General features: G+C 37.9%; 1 protein-coding gene across 10 annotated transcripts in view; it reads right to left on the reverse strand.

Annotated features, from left to right (window-relative positions):
* Nucleotides 1–17,990, reverse strand: part of Nrg3 (neuregulin 3) — a 1,068,996-nt gene that overhangs the window by 105,503 nt on the left and 945,503 nt on the right. For 5 of the 10 annotated variants that reach the window (XM_052734003.1, XM_052734001.1, XM_052734009.1 and 2 more), the window contains exon 4: nt 5,323–5,349. The exons of 1 other annotated variant lie outside the window; for it this stretch is intronic. In XM_052734003.1, the coding sequence (XP_052589963.1) occupies nt 5,323–5,349 (27 nt within the window). The remainder of the gene's footprint in view (nt 1–5,322; nt 5,350–17,990) is intronic. 4 more of the 10 variants (XM_052734004.1, XM_052734010.1, XM_052734002.1 and 1 more) reach the window with 1 other exon arrangement.

The raw sequence follows: 17,990 nt of genomic DNA on the forward strand, positions 1-17,990 counted from the left end.
TCTAAAGATTAGAAGCAATGAAAAACAAAATTTAGTGTGGTTAATGTTGAACAACCACAACAATATAATAATAATAATAATAATAATAATATTTGGGAGGCTGATACTACTTCACTTTAAGACTTTCTCAAAACCTATACAAATTTAGGCAGTATGGTCCTGATTAGAAAACTGAATGGAACAAATGGACTTCTTAGACATAGGCACACTGAGATATAGTCAAATGGAGAAAAAATGTCCTATTCAACAAGTGATGCTCAAAGAGCTGGCTATCTCATCCAAATGAAACCACCAGGGTAGGTTTGTTTTAATCTTCAGAAAAAGTAATTCAAAATGAATCTTATTCTAAAATGCAAAATGCAAAGCTGTAACATTACTAGAAAATAACCTAGAATGACATCAGGAGGCGATGACACTTTAGACAGAAGAGACTAAATGCAAGTTGTACAAAAGAAAGAATTATATAACCATCACAGTTCGCTAAAATTAATTTTTTATCTGTGAAGTGTACTGGCAAGACAATAATAAGAGAAGCCATTACTTGACAGGAAGTAATTGCCAAAGATGTAGCTGATGAAACACTGCCAGGCAACATATAGAAAGAACTCTTAAAATTCTAAGTCTATAAAAGAAGTCAAAACTGCACCAAAGATCTTGACAAACACCTCACCAAAGAAGATTTATAGATGACAAATTAGCATAGTGAAAAATGTTCCACATTAGACGTCAGGAAAAGGCAAATGCAGAGAATGTGATGGCAGTGCACACCTGTTAGAAATGTTGAAATCCAGAATGCTAACAGGGGTTAAGTCCTGCCAGGATGTGAGCAAAATTCCTGCTCCTGCATTATTGACTGAAACACAATGTAGTATAGACACTGTATAAGTGAGTGAAACTATTTCTTATAAAACAATGTATCCTCACCACCTGATCCATCAGGAAAGAAAGTTTACATCTATATATAAACCTACTATATGGGAATGTTTATCATGAAGTCAGATTGAGAGTCAAGTCTTGGAAAGAATCAGATGAGTTTTGTGAGATTAAATTAATAAGCAAACTGTGAGACATTTGGACACTGAACTCAGCAATAAAAGGACATTTTCTGTAAAACCGTGAAAAGACATGGAAGTAGTGTTGCTGTCTCGACAAATACTTCACATCACACACATGTTTAATCTTACTGAACTAAAAAAGGCAGCAATGCTTATGGCCAGTATAGAAGATTACATTCCAACATCTTGACATTCTAGAAAAGGCAAAAGTATAGTAATGATAAAAAGATTAGTGACCGTCAAGGGTTGAGGGAAGGAAAGGCTTATGTGGCAGATTTAGGGGTAACACAAGCATCTCTCATGTGGGAAATTCCAACAATGGGGAGGCTGTGCACATGTGAGAGATGTACAGGAAATCTTGGAATTTTCTACTCTATTTTGCTGTGAACTTAAGAGTGCTGTAAAAGTAAATTCCACTTAAACAATTCACCAACCCCTACATACACACATGTGAACAAAACTGGTATAAATTGTCTGCTCACCAATAAACCAATAAGATAAAATTGATATATGTTTTACCTTACACTTCCATTTCCATATAGAATTTTCATTTATAGATGATTTAATAATTTAATAATTTAATAATCATCTTCAAGACAGTTTACCTACATCAATTCTATAATTATAGATTAAATTCAAAATATTTATTTGCAAACTCACAAACATCATTTTACATATTTAAATTCAGCGAAGTGTATAAAGTGGACAAGTAAGGCAACTGAAACAGTATATTCACTAACTGTGTAAACCACTCACTGCTCCAAACCATCCTTTCTCAGATGTCGTTATGTACCTGCATACCAGACATTCCCCTTAGCTCCATCTAACTGGGCAACTCCTTCTCTCCAAGGCAAGATCTATTCCAGGAGTCAAATAGTCACACACTGAGAACTCATTCCCTGTAAGACTTTAGACCTATGATTTGACTCTAATTTTTGCAAGATTTACTATAACCTCATGCTTGAGTGTCATATGGATGAACTACACAGTAACCTACTATTTTACCAGGACGAAGAATTGCACTCTTCAAATGAGCTCTCACTTAGACATTTCAGTACACATTTTAGTTCCACTGTACTATACATGTCAGCAATACTAGAAGTCTCCTGATATGATGGAGACTGGTCTATTTGTTTCAACAGAGATAATTAACATTTTGTATAGCAATTTCATTTGCTAGTTTGCCACTTTGCTTCTGGGATCTAAAAAGCTCCAGCCCTCCCACCAGCTGTGTGGTGATATCTATGTCTATAGGTGTTCTGCTCAATAGCCATGAAATAGTGATTCTCAGACCCTGCAATCACCACAGCTCAGTAGACCAAATTTCTTTATCCATGAGGCCTAGTGCTCATTTTTCTCAGAATGACTTTGAGGGCCATAAACCCATGCCACTGATACATATTCCCTGCTACCATTGGTGAATGAGGAGTGCTAACTGCTTACCCTTCTCACTGGCTTATTCTCTTTCACACAAACCATGCTCATTGTTTTTGTAACTTGTGGCCCATGGCTTAGCTTTAATCTCTTCCTCCTCTGGAATTTCTTATCTATATCTTTCCGAATCCCTCAGCATTCACAGTCTCGTTTTTGACTCCTTTTTTTCCTACTTTAACTAAAACGAAAATCTTATGTGAATAGTCCAATTCTCCTTTTCCATTTTCAAAAGCTGTTTCAATTTTGTTTATACCTGCAAAGATATGGATCTGTACTCCTGGCTCTTAGAGAACTTTTCCTTGTGTCTTCCAAAAATTTCTAATTCTCTTCACATTTCTGGAATTCATATTATGGTATGAATTACTAAAACTCATTTTTTTTAATGAATCTGAGGTTGCACTTTCTAGTCCCATTTGCAAAATAATGGTGTTATTTGATTAGTTCTAGTGAACAAACCATTAAGAAAAAAGTGATGTGAGTCATTTCAGACCAAGTCTCTTCAGGAAACCTGTGTCTCTGTCCCAGTGTTGCTAGCTAGAGTGACATGACAAGTAGTGAGGTGAGAAGTAATCACTCGTTGACCCTCAGAGTCTCATGTCATGGGCAAGAAAGAATACTCCCCGGCAAGAAAATGCTCCCTCTTTGAGGCACTGAGAAATTATTTTTTATCCAGCTACTAATAATCTTAGCTATAAATCACAAACTCCTTCCCATTGTCTTCTCTTGGACTCTGGTATTGGAGAATTTTGCATGAGATAAACATTTCCTATCTCAATTCTAAAACCCTTGTTTCATCTTGAGCAATAGTAATATCTACTTATACATGATCTAAAACCATATCTTTCCAAATCTTGACTTCCAGATAAATTTGTTTGCTTCTTTCTCTCAATTTGGCTGCTCACTCTCATAAGCATGATTTGAAATTTTTCCTTTCTCATAACTCCTTCTTTAAATCATTCATTATCCATCAATACACAAGGTGATCACAATCTCTATTTTGTAGTACAAATTTGTTCAAGCACTTCAATTATGGGTATTATTTGATTTCATCCTTCCTTAACTTACTCTCACATTAATCACACATTAAATGGTTGAATTCAAACTTCAATTGAGTAATATCGTGGGTTTCGTTGCCTTTCATGTGTTTTAATCCAGTTTACCTACCAATGTCTCAAACATGTGGTGACTGAGCTGTCTGCTATATCAATGATGAAATAACCAAATAACAGAGCACTAATGAGTCAGGTCATGAAACAGGGAAGAGAGATTCTGACATGAAAATGAGACCACTAACCAATAAACCTCCATACTTCCTGAAATACAACAACTTACTTGGCATCTTTTCTCAAATAATGTACCCCAAACTCACATGTCTGTATCTAGTCTCCTAAGCATCTCATACAAATGTCCTTCACTGTCAGCATTTTCTCAGTAATAGCAAACCTCACAACTAAGAACACAAACAGTAAAATTGGCTGTCATCCTTGAAAATGTTCCAGAGTAGCCTTCATCATCACCCCATTTCAAATATTTTCTGATATGACATACTAAATATATAACAGCTTTTCATATAGTTCCTATATCCCATGGCTCAAAGCTAATATTATCTTGTATGAGTAGAATTAAGATACGGACATTTTTTTTTATTGTAAGTTACTGGACTCTAAACTCTGTCCAGCCTATTTCTGGCAATCTGCCTTCTTTTTTACTGACTGGGACTGGATGAGCATCATCAGAATGATTGGAAGAGTGGATGAATGAGTAAAAGTGAATTTATCTGAATTCTCACCATCCACATATACATATGAAGCAAAAATTCATGTCTAGGTTATATAATAGAAAAAAAGTTGGTTTAAAATCCAAACAGGCAGAACTTGAAGAACTCAGGCTCAAATGTAGGTTTTCTCAATTTAACTAACTCTTAGCTACTAGTTACTTTCCATATTGAACTTCATGGCATGTATTTTATTTAACTTGTAATAGACTTAGAACTACCTTCAATTTTTAATAAAATTGTCTATGAATATAGAGAGTAAAGTCCCTTGAAGACATTCTGACATTTTAAAAAATATGTCTTTAATTAGCAATACTTTAAGAATTATTTCAATTTTTTTTTTTAATAAGAGGGACCAAAGATGCTATTCAGCCCTCTTTTTTTTTTTTTTTCGTTTTTCGAGACAGGGTTTCTCTGTGCAGCTTTGCGCCTTTCCTGGGACTCGCTTGGTAGCCCAGGCTGGCCTCGAACTCACAGAGATCCACCTGGCTCTGCCTCCCGAGTGCTGGGATTAAAGGCGTGCGCCACCACCGCCTGGCTTATTTCAATTTTTAATGGAAATGTGTATGTTTATAATACAAGTTAGTGTTGATGCTAAAATGTACCAACACAGCCAGCTTGTAAAAGGAAAAGGGATTTGAGCAGAAAACAATGATATAGATTTTTATATTGTTGTTGTCTATCATTATCATGTATATTTTCCATGTAGAAATACTGTGCTAAGCAATTTACATATATACTAAAATAGGAACTGTTAGCACCCTTATTTTACAGATAAGAAAATGGAAGAATGAGAGGAAACTATCAAAGCCTAGAGGCAAATCCTATTTCTGCAGAATTTTGGAAATGCTGAACATCACATCACCTTCTGGATATGTAGTTAAGGCTTCTTTTTTGAGCCTTTAACAAATGTGAAGTGGACTAAAGAGGAGGGTTTTTTTAATACAAATAAGGCCTGGTAACAAGTAATTTTGATTATAATGAGATAGAGAAGGAGAATAATATGTAGAGTATCAAAGTGATCTTAGAATATTTAAGGAACAAATAGTGTTGTCTTACCCATGAATTCAATCCCCAAGTGGTCTGCTACATCAAAATCAGCATGGAAAGAAGGGAAACAGAAAAAGAAACAGGTTAGAAAAAATCCAAACAAGGGCATCAATGCTTGTTAGACCATCCTCCAAGACACAGGAGCTGTGTTTTTTAATTATGTTAGCTTATGAGATGTAACTTGTAGACAGCCAACAGTAACAGTTCTTGGTGATGTCTTTAATATTTATTTCCACAAAGCATATAAATTATTACTTAGCATTTTAGTGAAATAATAATGCATAAATAATGAAATATACCAAACAAAAATTTTAAGAGAGGGGATAAGAATTCCTTATAAAAGTACTTTCAAAATTTACCATATTTCTTGTAGATTAAGTCTTTGTTCAACATTAATTTATTTGGACCTCTACATTAGCAAGAATGGCAAAGCCTCAAACAGGCTATAAAAGGCTATAACGCAGTATGCTTCACATTCACACACACATTGATGACACTAGACTTCTTTCTTGGACATGTTATATGAGACAACTGTGCATTGACAAAACCAAACACCTTACATAGGTCGGAAAGTCTTGGGTAGATTGAAGGCACAAATCCAGTGTAACTGACTCACAGGCCACATGACTGCTCGACTTGACAGGTCATCTGATCAAAAACAACTGGCAGAGATTTCACCATCGGTGCTGTGTGCTCACAGACACAGACAGTCCTGAACAGCTAGTCTGCCTCTGGCCGGCAGAGTAATGAACTCTCCTGAGCTTATTTACTTAAAGTGTCCTCTTTCTTTTAATTGTTTAATTGTGTATTCATTTACTTTGTAAATTCAACACATGACTTAAAACGATATTTTCTATTACACAAGTATTTCCAGTATTTGTCTGGAATGAGGGTAAATGGGACAAAAAGCTATTGCTTAACTGTATTTGTTTTCAAATCCAATTGCTGACCTCTATTTAGGGGTTTAGTAAATAAGCATTTCCTTTTAGGAAACATATGCATAATTACTCATTAACATTAGTGCATGTATGAATATACACATATAAAACACACTTTTGACATTTCAGTCATTTTAAGTACTTAATTCATTTTAATTGCTTAGTTTGGCACAAATTAAGTTCACAAGGTTGTGCCACCACCACACTATTTTTAAGGCTCTGGCTCTTCCATCCCATCAGTCAGAGGCTGTCTTCTCATCTCCCAGGTTCCCTCCCCTCAGCTACAAGCAACCTCTAGGTTCTGCATCAGTTCAGTTTGCCTGTGGTTCACTTGAAGTGATTAAAATTCATGTGAATTACAGAATGTCTACTTTTATGAAGAAAGATGGCAACAGTGTTTCTAAAACATGGATATATCCCTTTCTCTTCTTGGAAATTTTTTTTATTGCTTGTGCTGAACTGATATGCACTTTCTTCATTATCTGTTCATTTTTGTGAAAAGACAGCTTCTTGTTCTCAGAGAATTCTAGCATCATTGGCAGGAAAACGCAGAGTCAGATCTCTGGCCATCCTTCTTAGTAAGTGCCATACTGAAAATCTGCACTGACAGGAGAGTCCAGAGGCAGAGATATTGTTCCTAGGAGGGATAGAAGTTGCTATGCAAAAGAATGAGATTTATGAGGAAAAGTGACAAGTGCATGCTTATGTTCTTCTGCAGAGAAGAAGCCCCCAACTGTATGCTCCAGAAACATGGAAGAGATACTGGATATATAGAATTTTAAAATGAGGCTTGAGCGAGATTAGCTATTGTGAAGGAAAGGTAAGGTAGTTCAAAACACAGGAAATAATACAATCTGTATTTGCATACAAACAGAAACAAAGGAAAATCAGGAGACAGGAGTATTTAGAAATCAGCAAGCAGAGGCTCTCCTGTGGACCACAGATATTCACAGGCAGAGGCCCTCAAGGAGTGGACCTAGGGTATTTACAGGCAAAGGCTCTCAAGGAATGGGCTATAGATATTCACAGGCATAAACCAGTAGTTAGGAGGCCCCTAGCCTCAACTTGGTTGAAAAAGACCTTTCTGCTAAAGCCAGTTTCCATTCTTCCACACCCTAGGCTGTTCTACCTATGTGTGTGACAAGGCATGTAGATAGCCAGTCTTTGTGACTCTGTAGACGGAGCTAAGAAGGAAGCAGTATGTTGATACATTGGAAATCAATCTGCATACTTTTACAGTCACAACAAATTCCTGGCCAGCAGCACAGACAAATATCACGACTCAAAATTATTCAAACACTGAAAAATATAAATAGGAGTCTTGATTAAAAGAATTCTCTCTTAATATAAAAGTTGTTAGGTTTGTAATTTGCAGGCTCTCCAGCAAAGTGCCATCTATGTTCTTGGATATTGAAGCAAAATTGCTCACTAATTTTTATGATGGCCTTTTGATGGAAATTGACAAGCCTGAATATACAAATAAAAAATTAATTTTTGTTTGAAAATCTCTATCTCCTGCTCTTTCACCTCCCACCACTACCACACACACTGCTGTATTAAAAAATGCTAAACACTGTGATCACTATTTATCAGTTTGAAGACACTGACAGGCTTTGGTTCACACAGAAGGATCAATGAAAAGCAGATGACAGAAAAGCAATTCATTTTGTTATTACAGTCATACACAGAACATAAACCACGCTATTTCTCAGAAGCCTGTGCTGATTGTTTCTCAAGGCAAACAGCTTGCCTAAAGATGTTCAGGCCTGCAGGAAAACATCAAGAGGAAGAGAATGAGAATAAATCAATTAATAGTTTATTTACTCATTCACTCAAACCACTGAGGACCAGGAACTGTTCAGATCTCAGGGTGAGTCAAGAAGGACACGGCTCAAGCCAAAGCCATCTGATTTCCCCTGGAGAATGTATGTAAATCTACAATTCACATATTTTAACACTTCAATCAACTTTTCTTTAGAAAATCCATACCCTCAACATTGTGTAAGTGTGGCCCACTTTTACCCAGCATTAACTGCTCTAGGAAATGATATAGTGATGATATCTCACAGCAACACCTAAACTGGCAACCATGCCCACAGTAAAAGGGCATAAGGCAGCTACACAGAGGGGTGACCTATCTTTACCCAGTCATCATGCCTATAAGCATGTGGGACTGCAATTGAGCCCAGGTGACCTGACTCTCATCTTTCACTTATCCAGTTTATAAATGTCCTCCCTCTGAAGAAATAGCTAATTTTTGCAATGTCATCATCAAGTAATGAGACCTTCTGGGATGAATTATTTAATCCACTTAAAGGAATAAATTGTTTTCAAGCATCCTCAGGCACCACTGAAGCACCACTTACTTACCTCTTAGCCCTTGTTTATTGATGGCAGGCTAAAGATGAACTGGTTGAGGGAGGGTTTAAAGGAAGACAGCCATTTCCTGCCCACCAAGGAGTCAAACTAGTAGACTATTAATATTTCTTCATTAGTTATCAGGGAAATTTCTGTAAGATGAGGCTGATTTGGTTAATTTTATATACAGCAGGTGCTAAAGAATTTTCTTTGAAAAATCTGTCAAATATTAAACCAAATAATCTTAAACTTGGAGTAATATTTAACAGATAGCAGCAAATCTTCTCCAGAACCAAAAGATTTCAATGGCTTTAGGAATAAATAAGTGATAGTAAGACATTCTTTCTCTCAGGTCAAATGCACTGAGAAATTTGTAAAATTCATGCCCATGTATAGACCAAAATTATCTATTCTTCGTATGAAACATGATGTATTAAAAGACACTGATGTTACAGAACAGGAAATACAAATTAATCAGCGTCTTCCTTACTTCGTATATTACTTTTTTTTTTTTAATAATCTAGGGAGAATGCTGAAAATGTAGCTGAGGAATCATCAAGTGCCAGGCACTGCTATTAACAGCAGTCATCATGTGGCACAGATATTATAAATTTATTCCCCACCTACCTAAAATTTAAGGTGCACATATCTGAAACTAGCTCAAGTCTTTGTGAGCCAGGACAGCAGGATGCCTCCTCAGGTGCCTTGGTTTCCTTCCTTACTGCTGGGATAAAGAACACCCTGATGAATCAACTGAAGGAGGAAGACTTTATTCAGCTCACACCTCCCTGCTACAATCTGTCCTGATAGGGAAGTCAGGGAGGTAGAAGCTTGAGAGAACTGGTCACATTCATCCACATTCAAGAACAAAGAGAGTGGATTGATGGTCAGCTCCATTTCTCCCACACATAATTCAGAATCGCCTTCCCAGGGAGTGAGGCCAACCATTGTGAACTGCCCTTAGTTAACACATAGTCCCTCACTAACATGCCAACAGACCAAGTCAATCTACCCAATCCCTCTTAACATGCCCTGTCATGGTAATTCTAGATTGTGTCAAGTTGAAAAAACTAACCATCAGCTTGAGTAGAGATGCTTTCTGTCCAGCCTAAAGACTTGCCTTTGATCCCCAGAAACAACATGAAGGATGAACCTACCCACACATATACACATACATGCATATACTAAATAAATAAAAAAATGTAAAAAGAACACAAAAACCTCTTGAGCAACTCAAAGTTTATATGTTAAGCACAGCTGCCTAATCTTCAAAAATAGACAAGCTGAGGAAGAGCAAAAACAAAAACAGTCCTTGACTTAATTCCGATCTCGAGATGCGATGGAATATATTGCTGCCTAAACTAGGGTGAGGAAGGGCCTGTGATGCAATACTGGGACAAAGTAACACTAACTCAGGCTTCAGCCTCAGTAGTCAATTAGAAGCAGCGCAACAATGTGCCATTATTACAAAATACTCCCACAAGTGCTCACTTAAACCTTCGTTCCATGGAAAGTAGAGAAGAACTTTACATAAAAAATAGTCGTCGCTGGCTTATAAAGTTAAAGCATTGGGGGCCAGTGAGATGCTCAGCTGGTAAAGGCACTTGTCACCAAGCCTGATGGCCTTTGTTTGATTCCCAGAACCCACATGGAGGAAGGGCAGAGCCCCACTGTTTAAGTGGTCCTCTAACTTCCCCATGCACACAATTTTGGACAATGACTAGCACCCAGACAGACAGACTCTCTTTCTCTCTCTCTCTCTCTCTCTCTCTCTCTCTCTCTCTCTCTCTCTCTCTCTCTCTCTCTCTCTCTCTCTCTCTCTCTCAGTAAGTGTAAAAACAAGTTTTAAAAAGAGAAATTGACAACACTGGCTTAAGACTCAGTGGCTTCTCCACAGCAGGAGCCCTAAAAGCACATTTGATGTGGGTGGTAGAGACAGGCCCTGGGATTGTTCAGAAGGCAGCTTTCCCAGTTTGGCAGAAGGGTTATGTTGTCTGGAGTGCCCATAGTTCTAGTGATCTCTGCCAGCTGCTGTCGGAAAATCTTTTGCTGTCAGTGTGGAGCAAACCACCCACTCAATTACAAAACATGTCTGTGAAACAGTGCTTCCCTTCATAATGCTACTGTTGTCTGTCACTCTGTAGGTTCCACCCCTAGATCTGTGTCACATGACTTTTCCCTTGTGACACTCAGGGAACAAATAGTCCATTGGAATAGAAAAGATGAAATAGGATTTGTGAAGATTGTAAGTGAAATCTGTGAATATTTGATAACCCTCCATCTCTTATTTCCTCATTCTCTGGAAGTTTCTAGAATCGCTTTTGGGATATATGGGTGTCTCATGATGCAACAGTGTGCTCATATATTCTCCTTGCTCCCAAATGAGATTATAGGCAAGATGACAAGAGGTCATTTGTTGAAACAGTGTCAGGCATGTCCCCATTTAATATACCAAAACAGGCAAACTAGGGAAGGAGATGGAATCAGAGGTTTCTGATTAAGGGAGAAAGCAGGGGGCAGAAAGTAGGGGCAACTCCAGCTACAGCTTCTTCAGTCTAGGAAGTAATATGTGGTATTTACAGACTCCACATCTTTGTTAAGATCAAAGGGTGAACACATAAGCAAATTAGGTTTGCCAAAGGCTGCCAGAGCATAGAGCTGTGTCTTTACGGGAAAAAGATTCTAAGATGTCACTGAGAAAAGGCAGTGGCAGGAGGCAGAGTAACAAGCAGACCTGAACCCATCCTGTCAGATCCTGCAGCAAGGATGGAGACGGACAGACAGGGATCTCTTAAAGGGAAGAACATGCTCTTGCAAGGGGAAACCATGGAAGTCTGCCTAGGAGCTCTGTTCAGTCCTGTCTCCAGGCCCTAAAGGGAAGGCAAGTTATCTTATTATTCTAGCTAGTTAGTGGAGGCATTAGGATTTGAATGTAGGTCAGATTCCAGCTTCAATGTTTCCTTTGCTACTTTGGCAAGGGTATGACTTTAATTTTCATCAGCATGTATATAATATACCATAGAATTTAAACATGCTTATGAGTAAAATTTGTAAGTAAGTACAAAAAATAATGTTAATAAAACAAACGGAAACCTTGATCACTACTTCCAAGAAGCACTCACTGGAAAGCTTGGTTCTGTCTTTTCTAGTACCATTCTCTATCTGCAAAGTAAGCTAAGCATCAATTGTCCACATCACCCTGCATTGTAAGCCTGAGCTAGAGGACTGTCTGTGGCTGTGTCAGCTCCGTAAGCACAGTCCTCTCTCACCTCCACCACACTGGGACTAACAGCATTTCCACTGTTGAGAAGAGGCCATGACACCATTACTGTAGCCAGCATCCCCACAGACAGGCCATCAATCACCCAAAAGGCAAAGCCACTCTCCAGAAAAGCACAGAGTTCCACTCTCCTTTCCTGGGGCCTTGTTACAGAGCATGACCTCTTTATTTTCCTTTCTAAAAACTCTGTTGTTGATTCTTGTTGGACACAGACACCTCTGTTTCACAGTCTTATGATCAAAATACAACTACTCATTTGTGCTAAGGGAGAAGCAGCTGCCATGGAGACCAGGCCACATATTCATGCAGTTCACACTCAAGATGAGCATTCTGCTTCACAGAATACAATTTCAAAACAGGGCTGCAAGGACTAGTGAGACTGCCCAATGGGTAAAGGCACTTGCCATCAGGCCCAATGATCTGAATTTGATCTCTGGTTAGAATGAAGAGAACCAACTACCATATATTGTTGATTATAGGAGCATGGGCAGTCTCTCTCTCTCTCTCTCTCTCTCTCTCTCTCTCTCTCTCTCTCTCTCTCTCTCACACACACACACACACACACACACACACACACACACACACACACTCACACGCACAGAGGGGGGAGAGGATGGGGGAAGGAGAGAGATGTTTTAAAACATTCTATAATACAGCATCCATGGAGATTCATGAGTGACCATTTGCTCCATCTACTTTCTAGATTTAAAATTTAAAATTTAGCTCAGTGGTAGAGTGTGTACTTTACAAAGGATATATATTTCTGCATTTCAGTCCCCAGCATTGCCAGAAAGAAAACTAAATGAAAGATTCCAAGTTTAACCTTAACTAATATGCTTGTACAGTTTTCCTGGGGCAGGAATATAGAGCATTGGGCATAACCAAGTTTCCATTTCCCCTCTAATTAAAGATTTTAGTAACAACTTCCACTGTATATAAAAACATGTCATTCAAAATAATTTTTTTTTTGCCTGTTACCAGTGAGAGTGCATCTGTATGAGTGAATTCGTGAGTTTTTTTGCTCATGAAACACACAATACATCCACTAGTTTCTTGACATATTTTGCTAACTTTTTCACCTTTCCATGGAACATCTACATACATCATCACATTCAATGTCAAATATTAGCTGTGAAAGTTGTGCTGCTGAGCACTGAGCCCTGCTGAACAACTGAAGCAATTAAGTTTCTATGAAAATTGAAAGGCTACATTTGTAGACTCCTGGGTTCTCTGGATTGAAAAGTCTCATAAATCTCAAGATTGAAGGATTTTTACATCTTTTTATTTATTCTTTGAAAATTTGCTGTATATAAACAATATACCTTGATCATATTCACCTCTCACTACTCCCATTCACTTCTTCCGGGAGACCCATCACAACTCTCTCTCAACCTAATTTCTTCATTTTATAATTACTTGTTTGTGTGCTTATTTTAACCACTAAGTCCAATTAGTGATGCCCATATGTACATGAGAGAGGTCATCTACTGGGGCATGGTCAACTTCCCAGGGACAATATTCCTAAAAGGAGACATTCTTCTTCCTGAACAATCAACTGTCAAAAGTTCTTCAGCTAGGCATGGATGCTTGGGAATTCTTCCCTTTGCATGTTAGAATTTTTAACTGCTTTGGTCTTGTGTAGCTCTTGAGAATAAGGGGGTGGGAAAAGGAAAGGTAGGAATGGGTTAACCAAACTAAGGATGTGTGAAGAAGATTTATGAAAGCCCACTAGTTTGTAATCTGATTCTTAGGTCTTTTGCATACTGCTTATCATTTCAGGCTGTCATTCAACTGTCACTTTTCCTCAGAAAAATTTCAATGTTACTATGGTAATTACAAGGTTTTTGCATATGGTGTCTAAGAATTTATCATTAAATAACTTAAATTTAAGCAAGATTTGTAATAGGTCTTGGATTTTTATTCCAAATATTGAAATTCCATCTGTTTATATCATTGAAGATATTCATCAGAAGATACTTTAGACATTTATAGATGCAAATATTTTTATATTGATTATTTTGTAATCACTGAGCAAATTCCTCACAGAGACAACTAAGGGGAAATGTTCCATTTTGTCTTATGGTTATGTGGTTTGACAGGAGGTGTGATAGAGAAAATCTGTGGATATCATCATGGCATGAAGCACACAGAGGTAACCAATGTAGAAAACTAGAAGCAAAGAAATGGGATCCTTGCTTTGATGAAATCTCACACTACACTTAAATTGTTCTTGGTAAACCTCCTGCCTCAGCTTCCTGAGGAATGAGATTGCAGGTGTGAGTCACTAACTTCAGCTCTTAAGGCTTATTCTTCATGTGTGTGCATGAGCAGATGAATGTGTGTGTGTGTATAATTTTAAAATTTATTTCCTTTATTTTTGAGATTATAATATAATTATATTATTTCCTCCTTTATTTGCCTCCCTCCAAACCTTCCCATACACCTCCTTATTCTCTTTCAAACCCATGGCTTGAGGCTTATTCTTAAGCAGGACCTGTTACCACCAGGGGACATCGTGGGGTAAGAGAAAGCCACCAGATTTTCTTTTATTTAGATTAAGCTCATGTTTAGTTCCCAGCCACTGAAGCTCCTAAAGAGCAGGCTTCTCCACTATTGATATCTCCTTGACTTTATTTTGTTCTAAGAATATTCGTTTATTTGGGTAGGAGGGGACAATGAGAACCTTGCATTTTAAAAAGTTCTTCCAATGCAAAAGGCAGCTCCCTGGCATTGTAAATTTTATCCTTAGGAAGTCATGGATAAAGAGAATATTATCCCCTTTAACCACCTCCAGAGCATACTCTTATAAGGAACCCTCATTGTAGGCTCCACTCTGAAACCTATCATACACTCCTCTACTGGCTTTCATTATCTTTTTAATGCACTCCCAACTCATCCAGTACCAAACTACTCTCATCTTTCATGGCCAAAATCCTCCTATAGCTAGTTCTAATTTTCTGAACTATTGCTTTCTATTACACATTTCTATGAATTAAAATGAAATTTCCAGCAAACAAAACTTTCTACCTTGAATTGTAACTCATGGGAATATCTCTACACCATGACTAATTAATTGAACTGCTGTCATCACCACAGTTCTCGATATTTAATCTAGTGCTTCTCAAATAGTAGATGGTGACTGAAGAATTGTTGAATCGATTTTCTTAATTATGCTATTTTTTCTCATTGCAGACACACTAGGACAATATTTTCTTAAAGTGACTCATTTATAAATTATGTCAAGTTTATGTTAATGTCTTCACTTAAGCTTAACTATAATTTTCCAGATTTTTCTTAGCATTTTACAGGAGTTTTCAGCCACTTCTTCCCTCATTTTCCCCCTCCCGTGTGTGTGTGTGTGTGTGTGTGTGTGTGTGTGTGTGTGTGTGTGTGTGTGTAGTTACATAACTTGTATCTCATTGAAATATGAATCAGCTCAGACACATGTGGAAAAAGTCAAGTCCTATGTTATGTTGTATTCTAATACCTCAGTCAAGCAGACCTTCAAAGACACATCTATTGGTACAAAGCACTCTTATTTTGTTGTTTGTACAGAAAAAATGAAATGCGGTGTCAGTAGAATTACAGAGAAAACCATCCTCAAGGCCTTCATTTCTGACCATGGAAGGTCATCATGGTCTCCTCTCCACACGTACACAAAGCAGTACCGATGCAAGGAGTGAACGTTCTTGCTTTACATTTTTGTTGCTGTGATCAAACACTCCGACAAAAGCAACTTAAGAGGGGAAGGGTTTATTCTGGCTCACAGTTCAGGGATAGAGTCTACCATGATGGGGAAGGCACAGTAGCAGTCAGGGATAGCACAGTTACAGGAGCAGGGAGCTGGCTGTTCACTTTGTATCCACACTCAGATGCAGGGAGTGTAGAAGTGGAGCTAGGCTATGAAGCCCAGCCCTAGTGATCTATTTCCTCCAGTGAGTTTCTACCTTAAAGATTTTACAATCTTCCCAAGCAGTCCCACCAGCTGGGAGCCAAGTCTTCAAACACTTGGTTCTATAGAGGACATTTCACATTAAACAATAACAGTGCCTTGATACAAGCTCTCAGGAGGTACAGATCTTTTCTATTCTCAGCTGCTCTTTGTTTTCATCTTCCAACACTTAGATCTCTCTCTCTCTCTCTCTCTCTCTCTCTCTCTCTCTCTCTCTCTCTCACACACACACACACACACACACACACACACACACACACACACTGTCATAAGAGCTGTTCTGTCTGCATCACTGTTGGACATCTCTCCTCTGGGCATCAGAAATCTCTCATTTTTGTGGGATCTGATCTGCTTCTAAAGTTTGAGCCTGTCTAGCAGACAGTAATTGTGTATGTGTGTGTGTTTGTGTGTGTGTGTGTTCTAGACACACATGGATGAATAACAAGTACCCAAGTCAATCAACTCTTGAAAGGCACATATTCAGGTTTTCTACTGTTTGCCAATGTGTTTTTACAGAAATGCACAAAATCAGGCAACTAGAAAGAAACCATGGTAACCATGTGGTTTTTATTGATGATTATGTTCTGTTGCTTCATCCTGGCAAGATAACACATTCCAACATTGACAAAACCATGCTAATTTAATATTTAATGCTATCTTTCATTGTAAAAACACTGGCACGGGAATCATTTCAGACTTTATGATCCTTATGCTGCATATTTCTATTACCAAGTTTAGAAGTCACATTAATTTATACTTATAAGCTCCCAAACACCTGGGAATACTTGATAATGAGCATAACAGAGGACACACTTGGCCACTAATGGATTAATTTATTACTTCTGCAGGCTTAAAATGTAGCAATACGATGGAACTTTTTTCCCTAAATGCATAATCAGTTGCGAATGCTATTTGTCTCATTTAAATGCAAGGAACAATCTGTCTTTTGCTACCTGCTTCCTAAATCCGTTAAGCAGTTAATAACACAAGGATGAATATAAGCCTCCTTTATTTAATAGAAATAAAAAAATAGAAATTAAGCCAGAAGAGCCTTCTTCCAATAATGGTTTCCCCAAACCAGCTGGATTATTCTTAGTAGTGTGGAAAAATCAAGGAAATTTCCTTTATTAAAATGACAGAGGAAACTATCATTTAATAATTATTTGGGAACTCAGTTGAATCCAGGTATTTTGAGTATCTTATCTTCTTCTCATTAATTTTGTTTGTAGTCTTGAAATGCTTATGCATTTTCTAGAGGCATGATTAGAAATGGGAACTCTGCTGGGTATTCTTAATGCTTTAACCCTCTCATAATGATCTTCAGTTGTCAGAAATTAAGTATTTGTGGGCTTACAAACATTTTTATCATAACCCTATCACTTAGATAATAACAAAGCAAACAGATTCTAAACTGCTCTTCCTTGAACCTGACATCTACATGTAAAATATTGAGAATACAAATGACCTCCAGAAACTTCTCATAGCATCTGTACTCACATCTCAGTGCTGAGTCAAAAAACTAACAAGCATCATTAAATGGAAGATGATTTTATTTCGGCTCACAGTGTAACAAGGCATACAGTCCACCGAGTCAGGAAAGGCTGTGAAAACATGTTCATCACTTTCTGTATGGAGTCAGGAGGAAAACACAGATAATGTTGGCACTAATTTGATTCATTGGTTTTCCCTTTTTATTTAGTCCAGGACCTCACTTAAAGTGATGGTGCTACCCACATTTAGGGTGGGTCTTCCCCTCTCAGTTAAACCTCTCAAGACACCCCTTCAGAAACGAAAAGTTAGTATCTCCGAGGTGATCAAACATAGTCACTTTTACAAGGATGGTTGACAACTATAGTACCCTTCTTAAAGCCTGTGTTCTTACAGAGCTCAAGCTTCAGAGAGGTAAGCTAAGTGACTCAAAAATGAAAAGTGTCTTCTTTCATTAAGCCATATCACTGTCATCCAATGGAAAACCCCTCCTTGCCTCCATCTACAGACCACACAGTAGTGCTTCAGCCCACACAGATTCATCTAGCAGGTCTTCCACATTCCCCCTTCAAGTTTAACCCCCCTACTTGACTATTACAGTCTGGTGAACCTTACTCTTCCTTGGACTTCCTTTAAGGAACCAGACCTTCAAAGCATCTCT

This window comes from Peromyscus californicus, unplaced genomic scaffold (genome assembly GCF_007827085.1).
Source record: "Peromyscus californicus insignis strain IS unplaced genomic scaffold, ASM782708v3 Scaffold_12__1_contigs__length_115047231, whole genome shotgun sequence".
Classification (NCBI taxonomy): domain Eukaryota; kingdom Metazoa; phylum Chordata; class Mammalia; order Rodentia; family Cricetidae; genus Peromyscus; species Peromyscus californicus.